Source organism: Musa acuminata, chromosome BXJ2-6, assembly GCF_036884655.1.
Source record: "Musa acuminata AAA Group cultivar baxijiao chromosome BXJ2-6, Cavendish_Baxijiao_AAA, whole genome shotgun sequence".
NCBI classification, from domain to species: domain Eukaryota; kingdom Viridiplantae; phylum Streptophyta; class Magnoliopsida; order Zingiberales; family Musaceae; genus Musa; species Musa acuminata.
Window position 1 is genome coordinate 7,186,806 of NC_088343.1, and position 11,881 is coordinate 7,198,686.

At 43.5% G+C, this 11,881-nt stretch overlaps 2 protein-coding genes and 1 long non-coding RNA gene across 5 annotated transcripts; 2 read left to right on the forward strand and 1 right to left on the reverse strand.

Moving 5' to 3' along the window:
• Positions 1-12: 12 nt before the first annotated feature.
• On the reverse strand, positions 13-5,785 carry LOC135582460 (uncharacterized). Of its 3 annotated transcripts, XM_009405512.3 has the most exons (5): positions 5,027-5,782; positions 4,848-4,898; positions 4,691-4,763; positions 316-622; positions 13-209 (listed from the first exon to the last, which is right to left on the reverse strand). In XM_009405512.3, the coding sequence occupies exons 1-4, from the start codon at positions 5,590-5,592 to the stop codon at positions 431-433; spliced, it is 882 nt and encodes a 293-aa protein (XP_009403787.2). In that variant the 5' UTR covers positions 5,593-5,782; the 3' UTR covers positions 13-209; positions 316-430. The 3 variants fall into 3 exon arrangements, with proteins under 3 accessions (XP_009403787.2, XP_009403785.2, XP_064968075.1); XM_009405510.3 differs by having other exon boundaries at positions 4,691-4,898; positions 5,027-5,785; XM_065112003.1 differs by having other exon boundaries at positions 13-622; positions 4,691-4,898; positions 5,027-5,785.
• Positions 5,786-8,021: 2,236 nt separating this feature from the next.
• Positions 8,022-10,343, forward strand: LOC103988287 (uncharacterized). The gene is made up of 6 exons (XM_018827263.2): positions 8,022-8,086; positions 9,017-9,098; positions 9,187-9,233; positions 9,317-9,377; positions 9,468-9,588; positions 9,709-10,343. Exons 2-6 carry the CDS (start codon positions 9,048-9,050, stop codon positions 10,341-10,343), a joined length of 915 nt encoding a protein of 304 aa, XP_018682808.2. The 5' UTR covers positions 8,022-8,086; positions 9,017-9,047.
• A 61-nt stretch (positions 10,344-10,404) lies between these two features.
• LOC135614531 (uncharacterized) lies at positions 10,405-11,848 on the forward strand. Its single transcript, XR_010487593.1, has 3 exons — positions 10,405-11,325; positions 11,410-11,521; positions 11,609-11,848. It is a non-coding gene; the product is annotated as an uncharacterized LOC135614531 (long non-coding RNA).
• Positions 11,849-11,881: the final 33 nt, after the last annotated feature.

An 11,881-nucleotide genomic window follows, 5' to 3' on the forward strand; every position in this document is an offset into this window, starting at 1 on the left:
CGCACCGTCTCGGACTGACAATTTAAACCTTGTTATGATTTGTAAGTTGTGCTTGTACATGTAATTGAACCATTACATATCCTTCAGTACAAACCATCTGATGAAATTTATGGGTCTTTTCTCAGGTTCGAGTGCAGCAAAAAAGAAGAGGTTGTAGCACCTGACATCCAAGCATATCAGCAGGAACAAAATCATATGTATCCATCTGGCTGTACATTGAGAAAGTTGGAAGTCAGCAGAAACAGGATTGAAGATTGCAGCAGACATCAGAGTTTGCTGAATTAGCTGAGGAATAATGTACCAAGGTAAGATTACCTGGAAATTTTTACTTCATAAGGTGTCATGTTCTCTCCACTTGCTGCTGAATGAATCATATTGGGAAGAACAGAAATAACAGGAGTCGCATTGGAAAGATTAGCAGAATGGTTGATTACAAAAAGAGCGGCGCAGACATCGATCGATATCGATCCCTGCCTCTCCTATACTGCAATGTCATCACATGATCAATGCTGGGAGGATCAACAAGCATGGACATCATATCGCGCAAACACCATATGTTATCTCGAACATATTGCAAGGTCAAGAAGGGAAGAAGCTGCTGGTCTCTGCATGTAATCTCCACCTGGCTCAAGTTGATGCAAGATTAGATGAACATATTGAATCTGCACAGTTATCTTTCTCAGTATGCTGGTCTTGTACAGTTGTATAAGTAAAATTGCAGTCTAAGTGCAGATCTGTGAAATAAACATCAATGAGATAATGACCAGAAAATGATTGGCAAACAAATCCTTGTCGCTGGACATGATGACTCAAATGTGAGTGATGTGATGTGATGTTTCATCTTTAGGATCTGTTTGTATCAAATTGTTGTCATCTCCAATGTACCAGCAATTATCATGGCTAGTTCACTGAGATCCATGTACACAATAGCAGAAGCATTACAAACACATGAAGATACATTTGTCAGTGCAGCATAATATGTGCCACTTACATGTGACCTGATAAAGTTGATGTTAGAAATGTAGCTCGTGAAGCTTGACTCAATCAATTTCGATGAGCAAAAACATAGAAAATTACAAAAGGCATATGCATGAAGGTGGATTAGCATTTGTTTGTATTAAATATCAATATTATTTCATTCCTAGATTAGATGCATATTGCCTCAATCTGAAACAAGGTCTTCTTTCCCCCAAATCTAGTTGAGGCCAGAATGACTCATATTACCATCTACCTATTTGATTTGATTGAAACCAGAGAAAACATTACATTGGGATGATGAAGACTCAAATTTTAGTAAAGAGACAATCTAAATATCTTATTAGGCTTTATATTTTAAGCTCAAAATATTCTCATTATATATTTTGGCCATGACTTGAACAATCAACTCAGGCATGCAAACATGAGTTGCATCATAATCATAAGATGGATGATAAACATGTACTGCATATGGATAATCCCAATGACATTCCAACTAATCTATAGCACTCAATTATTGAAGATAAAGTTGCTGACAAAGATGATAGGGATCCAACTACGATTTGCACAATGTGGGATCTCCCCTCACTGTCCAAATAATTGCATTTTCACTATTATTCTTGAACTAAGCACAACAAAAAAAAAAAATATTGTATTAATGAAAATAATATAGATAGAAAAACAAGTAAACAATCATTTGCAATCTCCTTATAATTCCAATAACAAAGTGTCACTTATGCTCCATCATGTATGTATAAGCTATCAAAACATACTTGTGTTAGGAAGTTACTGGTCCTACAACTAGCAATGAGCCCATCTCTTTCGGAACCCTACCGGTACTACTTTTCTCCATGTATCAACCTCTCCACCTAAATCGTACATCACAATAAAGTTGCATGCGCTGTCTCCTTCACATTGCCCCTTCACCACGGGTACGAAAGCCCTCCTCCTCCCTTTGGGAAAACAACTCATTTCTGTCTTGAGAGAGAGAGAGAGAGAGAGAGAGAGAGAGAGAGACTCCTTCTCAGCCAGTGTTGGAGCCTGTGATTCGACCGGTACTGAACTGTGGTCCTGTGATTTGTCCAAGACTTGATGCTTTCTTCGCCACCTACCAGAGATGATGCATCACTTTGTAGCTACGGATACGTAGTCCCCACTCCATGCATGCATTATCCCTGCGATATATGGTGTTGGAAGATGGTGTGTGGGGGCTCTCAGAGATTATTCCCATAAAGTGCACCACCACTTATGTTCTTGATGGGGTCTTCCAACAATGTTTCTAGCCTTTAATGTGATGTTGGGTAATGCTATCATGCAGTTGATGGACGTCAGAATGATGTGAGGCCTGCAAGAGCATGACATGCAAATACTCCATCTCCTCCATGCTTACCCTGATTAATCTCCCCATGATGATGTATTCTTTTTTCTTCCATCCAAACCTCACTGCACATGGATTCCCTAATCCTCAAACGCACTTCCTGTGTTCTACTTTGTCTACCACTCAATGCAGAAAAAAACAAGATGTAATGTTCTTAGATTTGGACACAAATGTCTTATCATATGAACTGCCAATTACATCAATCATCAAATCAGCAAGGAAAAAAGAACTGTCTAAATGTTATTGTTAGTACAAAAACTTACTCTCCCTGCAGTAATATTTAGACTCTGTAATCTGAGTCTGCTGCACTAGTCATGCTAGCTACCAGGTTTATATATATTATGCTGTAGTCAAGAGAAATAGGAAGTCAATTCATTTATTCACAGCTTTCAATCAGTCATGGTGCAATATGCTATGAAATATTATTAAGAAAGACATAATAATTGTTACAACAACTATGGTAATAGAAAGAAGTATGATTAGCTGAGTTTAAGATGATGTTGAACAACATCTAGTTCCTTACCTTTTTGCCTGGCTTCAAGATCAAAGTTAGATGATTAACCTGACTTTTAGCACACTGGTCCAACATATGATTTCATTTTTATATGATTAAATAAGTAGTAAGAAATGTATTGACATTAACTTGATCTCAAACACATGAAATATGATGTTTTATATGGACATTAATGTTCTAGTACTCGAAAAAAGAAAAGAAAAGGACACTATTGTTGGCATTTATTGTCCATCACAAGGTACTCATAGTTGTTGATCAATTCAGGCATTTAACCTACATCTCAACATCATCAAGTGTGATAGAGAGGTTTACCTTTGCACATATATAGTTCAAAATCTTTGTTCTTCTAATTGTAAGTGTTATTATACATGTCATACATATATATGTAGCCTTAGGTAATGATCAAAATTAATAAGAGGTGGATTAATGCTAACCATGTGTCCGAGGAGCATTAGACCCAATACAAAGTTTTGTAGATTTTGATCCTCATGTAATGTACTTTGTTAAAATCTGACATCCAAATGTCATATAGAGATCATTAGATCAAGAGATAGAACTTGTGTTGCTACATCATTCAGTTCATTCAGAAATAATTAACTAATATTGTGACTACCCACAATCCTCATAATGTGGCTATTCCAGGAATAACCACACATGCATGAGGAGATTTGTCTTAGTAATTACCCATCAGATAGATATTTTATCTCTACCTTCTCATATGCATACACAAACTATTAAACCAACATCATGTTCTCTCTGGTACATGAAAACAACAAGCTAACACCTCTATCATAATATCAGCCCTAATTAATTGAAGAGGTTAGCAACTCAGTTTGATGAAGAGGTAGCAAATTGTGCAAAAATCACATGGTGTCAAAGCATGTTAAATCAACATGAAGATGAGTATGGGACCATACAGAATGGAGAGGGAGATGTCCCACTTTGGAACCTATATGGATGGATCCATGTGTTTGGGGGCACAAAGAGGAGGACTTCTTTACTAGCTTATCTTTGATATGAAACATTTTAATGACAAGTCTGCTAAATTATACTGATGATATGCAGAATTCTAGATGCAGTGCTATTCTAGGACACTGCATAGATTTCAGCAAAGGACAGTGAAGAATGACCCTAAGGGATGTGTCGAAACAGTCTGAATCCAATGTTTGCATGCAATGTTTCATGTGGTTGTCTTATTCCATGAGAACCTATAAAGGGTCCCTTCTTTAGGCGTGTCTCTTCCATCCATGGCATGCCAGTCCTCCAATAGAAAATGTTATCTAGAGTTTGACCACACCCACAACAAACACTGAAAACATCTGTGTGTCTGATCTCCACTTAGACTCTCTCTCTCTCTCTCTCTCTCTCTCTCTCTCTCACACACACACACACACACACACACACACACCCCATCTACCCTACCGAAGCTGCACCACAAGCAAAGCTCAGGAAGCCTTAATCATGGTGAGAAATGATGTGCCACTCAGACATTAACATCTCACCAGAAAACCCAAGTTAGTATGCAAGTTGCAAACCCACATTCTAAGGTGGCCCTTCTAGTTCCCATGTTTCTTTCAGCATCTCGGCACCAACCATGCACAGGAAACCACAGGATTAATATTTAGGAATATCAAAAAGACAACAGCAACAGGAAGAAGGAGAGGTTTAGAAGCAGCTCCCGTTCATGGCTGGCTTCCGATCGCATTCTTGATGCTTCATCAAATCATTGCTAGAGTAATCCTACATCCTAAGATCATGCATTTTCCATCCAAACAGACAAAGTTGCAACACAAGATAAGTGAGCTCATAGATTTTTCGGATACCTCTGATTCATCCTCCAAGCCCAGCTTCTTCACCAAGTACTTGATCAGCAAACTAATCGTCAGGCCTTCATCCCTGTAAAAAGCAGTAACAAAAAGAGATTTAATCGTTGCTAGCACAGCCATGAAGTCCTTCAGAGGAGGGAGAAGCTGCAAGTACTTTATCCTCAAGTAGCTCCTAGGTATCTGAGGCAAAAAAGGCTGTCTTCCTCTGCGAGAAAGAATGAGAACTCATAATATTGGGAAGAAGGAAACACGTGAAGTGCACCCGGTGGTAGCACAAGTGCTCGACTTGGAAGCAGCAGCAGAAGATGATGATAGTGTCCAATGTTAACTTACTGATTTGGAGCAGCCTGAAGTATGAGCCAAATGCCCGTTTGTCTTCTCGGTGGACTAACCACCCTTATACCGATGCCAGCCTCCGCCGACGCCCCGGGGCTCCCCAGTGGGCGCGCAAACTGGGCGGTCGTGAACTCCGGAATGGCCAGCATCGGCACAGACGACATATCAGCTCCGATCATCTCACCGGTGTTCCAACTTCCCCAGGGCATCTGCGGCGGGGCCAACCCTACCACCGGCACCACGGATGATGACGAAGACGAAGGTCTATCTCTCAACAGCTGGAGCTCGGTCAATACCTGTCGTCCCTCAGCGCGCTCTGACGGCGGCGACGCCAGGCCTAATCGGAGCCAATCTCCGGAGGAGGTACCGGGGTCGCCTTCTTCCTCCTTCTCTTCTTCTTCTTCTTCCTCTTCCGGTGTTATGGTTCGAGAAGGCTCCTCGGCCATCGATCTCAACTTCGAGGAAGAATAATTCTTGATATCATCGCAACAGGCGTCCACCGCGAAACGGGCTCCGTAGGCCTCCTCGTGTTGTCGACGGAGGAGATTGCAAACCTGGACCATCTTCTTATGGCATCTTCCCCGCCTTCGCTTCCAGCCAACCTAATCGATTTACAGATCCAAGTCCAAGGAGACGCGGTAGGTACGAGAACTAGGGGAGGAGGAGGAGGTGGATGAGATGTTCATGGCGGAGGAGAATTCTAAGAGCGGGTGGTGAGCTTACCGTCTTAACCTCCCTTTCTCAGCTTGTCGAAAGAGATGACCACGACGTGTGTCCCTTATTTATATAAATTCTAACCAATAAAAAAACAATAATTACACAATATTTCTTTTTCACTTTTTATTTATTTTGATGTAACATTTACCCGAAAAATACAAAAAAGAAAAAGAACAAAAGCAATAGACCCAACGCCTTAACTGCGGGCGGGGCCCACCGCCAACAATAATCTCTTCCCTGATTCAATGGGATCATAGCTCATCACATCCTTTGGTGCAAGAATAATTCTCTGATGAGGAATTCAATCGGATCGATGCGTTGCCAACCCAAGTACAGATCAATAGCAGGGGATTATTATTATTATTATTTGGACAGCCTCAACATATAAAAATGGTCTCACGTACGTGACAATCTCAGCGCAATATTAATGGATTGATCGGACCATCGAACGAACGATATCCATGCATGCGTCGACCTCATGCATGCACAGTCATCACAGCTCGCGCTACGATGGCAGGAGAGTTACAACCTTCGCTTTCGCGATTGAAAGCGATAAAGACCGCTTACCGGTTGGGCTTTCTACGGGCATCATCGATCTCTTGGGCGACAAGGGAGCCTTAATTACCCTACACTTTGGCACGGATGGGAGGTAATGACTTCATGCGAAGCAGAGCAGACGATTTCCGGCTCATTCCTGCATGTATAGCGAAAAGAGAGGAGTGCTGTCGGCGAACTGCGAATGCATATATACTCCACGGTTCATGAAGGAATTGGGACTTAAATCCGAGGCTTGTTCTTGTCGTCATCGCAGACATATAGGTAAAGAGGCACATCTGCGACCTTGTCCTCTAATGGAGCATGAGTTTCTTTGGTTTCTCCGATCCACAGACGCAGCCAAATCAACTGATACTGCGTGTGACTGTGAAAGATATTGTTGCGGATGAAACTGAGATTTACCTTTGTTGTTCGGAACACCACAAGAGAGGCTGTAGCAGTAGCTTTTACGTCTCCAATGTGTACTATTTGCTCGGTAAAACCTGCACTCTTCCGTGCGTCACGGCACCATCATCAGCTTCGTCATCAACCCAACACTCGGGAAGAGACAAAGGACACACGGTCGAGAAGATAATAGAAACTCCGTTTGACCTAGATGAATCCAACAAATGAGACAAAGGCAACACCGCCAGAGAGAGAGAAGATCCGGTTTCCCCCATTTGCACGATTGATGATTGCCACCGACTGCATGCATCAGTTTGTGCGCCAAGTGGGTTGTGTCGATGTTGCCTGAAGAAATGATGAGATGGTGCCTTTTTTTTTTTGTTATTTTCAGATAAATTTTTATCTCTTACTGAATCCAGAAAAATAGAATAACAAAGTATTTTCCGGAGATACTGACATGTAGAGATCACTGTCGCATGCATTGAATCAATCAGAGAGTAGGTAAGATGAATAAATCATGTGTAGATAGGAACAGTACTGTTCTTCGCTTGTCGTAGTAATCAGTACATTCCATCGACAGAGGGCAGAAGGCTTTCCCATTGCTTCGCGACCTACCGCCACCAATATCTGTGCTATGAGCGAACATATTTGAGGTACTGAATTGTTGTTCGCATCCATCCTGTCAAATAAATTAATGTTCAGAATAACGCGAACTATTCCAATCATAAGCCACGAGAGACACAGAGAGAGAGAGAGAGAGAGAGAGAGAGAGAGAGAGAGAAGGTGTCCTTTTTCTTTCTCAATATCAAAATCCTCCACTAAGGAAAAGAAAACTTAGGAAAGGGGAAAGGAGACATCATAAGATGTTTGAGGTCAGAGCAAACGATCATACATCTCTTCAGGCGATGATTCGAGACCACTTGCAACACAAGCATGCATAGCCCAAAAACCACTTGCAACACAAGCAAGCATACATCTCTCTGTGATGGCACATCACTATCTCTGTGCTGGTGCAGCCACCGGTTCCTTTCTCGCAGACCAATTATTCTGGCCGACGGTGGGATGAAGAAGAGAAGCCTTCTTTTTGGAACGCATGCACGCCTGCCTACTCTTAAGAATAGCCCAAAAACCAAGCCCAATTGTAGTCCTATCCTCTCTATGGGTCGTGCCGGGCCCCACGGTGGACCGGCGGGTAAGCCAGGGGTCAAACCGGAATCGGGTGGGCGATTTGAAATCCAATAAGTGATATGGGCTTTCCTATCGCTTGTGGGATTGCGGAGTTCCCCTATAAATTGGCCGCCGTGGGGGGTTTAGGGTTTATTTGTTGACTTCTCGCTTTCTTTCTCTTCCTCGGAGAGTCGGAGGCCATCGAGGAGGAGCGAAGTCGCTCGGCGGACGCAGGCATGTCTTTTCTATCTTTCTCATTCTTCCTTCCGTGATCATCCCATCATCCCATCTGGGTAGACGCGAGCGTCGGGAGGGCGAGGTTTTGGATGGGTTCCCCATGTCCAAGAACTGCGCCCCCGGTCCCCAACCTCTGTGGTTTTGCGTGGGCGCATTGCGTTCAGAACAAGTTGGTTTTTATGCCAGGGAGGGGCGTAGGGCAAGTGTTCGACGGCAACTCGTCGGAGTCGCCGGTGGTGAAGACCTAATTTCAAGAAGGACGCTAGAGTCAAAAAAAGAAATGAGGTGCGGCCTCTATGTCTCTCCGAGGGCGCTGGCTGTGCAAACCAAGCCTCTCGGGTTGGATTTGATGCCTGCGAGTGGCGGCGATCTCGCCTCATAAAATGATTTCGGTGATAGGACGGCAGAGAAATCTTGTAATGCGATTATAGAGGATAGCAGACATGAGGGTGACTGTGGAATGGAGGAGGAGCAAGGGAAATTGGAAGAAGGCCTTGGATAGGATGGCGAAATAGAGGATAGCAATCAGGAGGGCGACGGCGGAAGGGAAGAGGAGAAAGGGGATTTAGAGGAAGGCGAGATTTAGATAAATTGGAGAACGAACCATAGAAAAGGGGATCGGATGGTGGAAGAATCGCACGATACGGGGAGAATCTGACAGGAATGTGAGCTTGGGTCCATGATTGGGGCAGAGTTTACGGCATAAATTTGAGCAAACGACCAAGTTTAGAGAAGCAGGGACTATAATGTGAAACCACAGAAATCAGAATTTGCAATAAGCAACACCAAAAAGAATACAGGAGAAAACAATTTATCGATAAAAAGAAAGAGCAATTCATACCTTTTTGCTGAATTATTCTGAAATCTTAGCGGTTCTTGGGTGATGAATGAACCATTTTGATGTTGTTCGCTTCCTCGTACATACAGATCTTTACGATTGTGCAAATATTTTGAAGACATGAACCCAATGTCCACACAAGCATTCATGGGAACTCAAGCAGTTCCTTCCGTAAGAACAACAAAAACTCACTTGGTATTGAGCAATAGTTGCTGATTTTTGTGGTTGATGCTTAAACTGCTTCTGAATTTTGCGACAGGTGCTTCATCCTGATAATTTGCAGCAGCAGGAGCAATTGCTTTTGAGGTTTGCTTAGTTCTTATGCCCTATCAATCCTTACTACAATATTATGTTATGAACTAAATCCAACTCTGTTGTATCCGGTGCAGTTTGCTGACTCACATAAAAGACCAGTATTCCACTCTTATAACAACTGAACAAACGAAACAGGTTCTTAGAATATTCCACGCATTTTAGTTAAGCCATCATTTACGGAATTTGGTAAACCCTGAACCATTCATTTCTCTTTGCTTTTGGCAGATTGATGCTATAGTTGACTCATTTGTTTCTGAGGGTCATAAAACAGAGAAAGAGCAGTATGGTGGCACCCGCAATCATATCCTTACAAACTTGACCCAAGAGCCCGCCATTTCTCCTGGCGGTATGGTTTCTTTGGAGCAACCATATTTCGCTTCGGAAGCAGTTGATTTGCCCGAGTTGGGATTACTCACACCTTCTAGACAAAGAGTGAAGTGTAATCCATTGCTGAATCTTTGTGCAGATTACAATGAAGGCAGTCATTCTGCATCCACACTAGATATTGTATCTGTGGGAGGAACCACAAACAGTAGGAAACGCAAAAGAGTTGAGGAGTATGTACCTTTGGACCATACCACAAAAAAACTAACTGGATCAGAATTGTCACTGAACAACTCTCCATTCAAATCCAATGAAACTGGGAAAACTCCACAATCAGCTTCCATGGTGAGGCCTGGCATTCAGTCGCTTTGTGACAGATTTATTTACTTCTTTTTCTTTTCTTATTTGTTCCTCCCGGAAGCCATTTGTAAGGAGACTCTGAATGGCCATGTCAATGTTCTGACTCGAAACCATTGCAGTTACTTGCTGCAATCTGAATGGCCATGTCAATGTTCTGACTGTAATATCGTTTATTGCTCACCAGACTCTGCATCTACTTGCTGCAATCTGAATGGCCATGTCAATGTTTATTTATTGCTCACGAGACTCGAAATCTTTGCATTTACTTGCTGCAATCTGAATGGTCGTCCCAATGTTCTGATTGTAATATTGTTCATTGCTCACGAGACTCGAAACCTTTGCATTTACTTGCTGCAATCTGAATGGCCATGTCAATGTTCTGATTGTAATATTGTTTATTGCTCACCAGACTCTTAACTTTGCATTTACTTGCTGCAATCTGAATGACCTATCGTTCTGTATTTATAGAGCTCTCAAAATGACAGAAGGACGATCCACCTGAAACCTCGTGAGCCCCGTCATTCTCTGTTTCGCAATGTGGCCGCTGCATCTGAACCCAACAAAGTAAATCGTGTCATCGCTGGTCCTCACGACACCACAGGACATGGAAAAGAAGCACCGACCGTTGCTTCTACTACGGCAGTTCCTCACGGTAACATCCGACTCGCTCCATGCAAAGCTAGTAAGGTGGAGGATGTGAAGCCGACTCCAACGCCCGCACCTGCTGTGGCTTCCCCAGAAAGTGCAAAAGGTGATCCAAATCATCCGCTGGACGGGCGTAGTCTCGAGCGGAAAGCGGCCATCCAGAGAGAGAGAGCGAGAAGGCTCGTGGAACAGAATAGAATGTTCGCTTCTAGGAAGCTCTCTCTCGTCCTCGATTTGGACCACACCCTCCTCAATTCAACAAAGGTAGAACACAAACGTCCACACCTTGGTTTCTGCCCTACTGTTTACGCACGTTGACGATGACTTGCTGAAACAGTGATCTGCCCCTCTAGTTTGTATATGTGGATCCAATCCAGGAAGAGCTTTTGAAGAGGAAAGAAGAGCAAGACCGAGCGAAGCCACAACGACATCTCTTCCGCCTCCGACACATGGGATTGTGGACTAAACTGAGACCCGGCATCTGGAATTTTCTGGAGAAGGCTAACGAGCTTTACGAGCTGCATATATACACTCTGGGAAGCAGGCCGTACGCTACCGCGATGGCAAAGCTGCTTGACCCGACCGGGTCTTTGTTTGGCGGGCGTGTCATGTCGGGGAGAGACGATGGTGATAGAATGGTCTCCCAGCGCAAAGATCTGAAAGGGGTTTTAGGACTGGAATGTGCCGCGGTGATCATGGACGACACTCCGAGTGTGTGGCCGAGTAGCCAACCCAACTTGATTGCTGTAGAGAGGTAAAAACCGTCCTGTAGCATGCATGTTCGGTCGGCGTCGAACTCCGTAGCCTGATGTTGTTCCTTCCTGCTGTCGTGTTGCAGATATCATTTCTTCCCAAGCAGCAGACGCAAATTTGGAGTTCCCGGGCCTTCTCTTCTGGAAATGGATCGTGACGAGAGGGAGGAAGACGGCACTCTTGCGTCTTCTTTGGCGGTATTGACTTGACTGGATTTCCCCCAGCGTTGAACTTTCGTGATTCCTGCATCTCACGCCCTGCCTTTCTTTTTTGTGTTGACTCAGATCATCCAGCGAATTCACGACGACTTCTTCTCGCGTCACGCGGACGGTGATTTTAGAAAGCTACTGTTACGAAGCTAAAGGACTGAGCTTCGCCGCTGGAAAAGCGATGTGTTTCGTTGAGCTGTCTCGCTCCCAACAAGCAGTTGGCACGTTCGCCGCCTCCGATTAGGAGGGGTGAAATGACACACCCAAGGAGGTGCGTCGGATCCATGTAAATAAAAGGATTACAAAACGTGAATAAAATTGATCATTTCATAGGTTTCTAGAATCTAA

Bases quoted from the DNA above. Each gene is read 5' to 3' on its own strand.
- LOC103988287 (XM_018827263.2), top strand. From the start codon at position 9,048: ATGAACCCAATGTCCACACAAGCATTCATGGGAACTCAAGCAGTTCCT. The intron at 9,378-9,467 runs GTTCTTAGAATA...TGCTTTTGGCAG, and splicing joins CAACTGAACAAACGAAACAG to ATTGATGCTATAGTTGACTC. The intron at 9,589-9,708 runs GTATGGTTTCTT...ATCTTTGTGCAG, and splicing joins GCCCGCCATTTCTCCTGGCG to ATTACAATGAAGGCAGTCAT.
- LOC135582460 (XM_009405510.3), bottom strand. From the start codon at position 5,592: ATGGTCCAGGTTTGCAATCTCCTCCGTCGACAACACGAGGAGGCCTAC. The intron at 4,899-5,026 runs GTAAGTTAACAT...TCTTTCTCGCAG, and splicing joins CTTCAGGCTGCTCCAAATCA to AGGAAGACAGCCTTTTTTGC. The intron at 623-4,690 runs GTATCCGAAAAA...AACTTGAGCCAG, and splicing joins GCTTGGAGGATGAATCAGAG to GTGGAGATTACATGCAGAGA.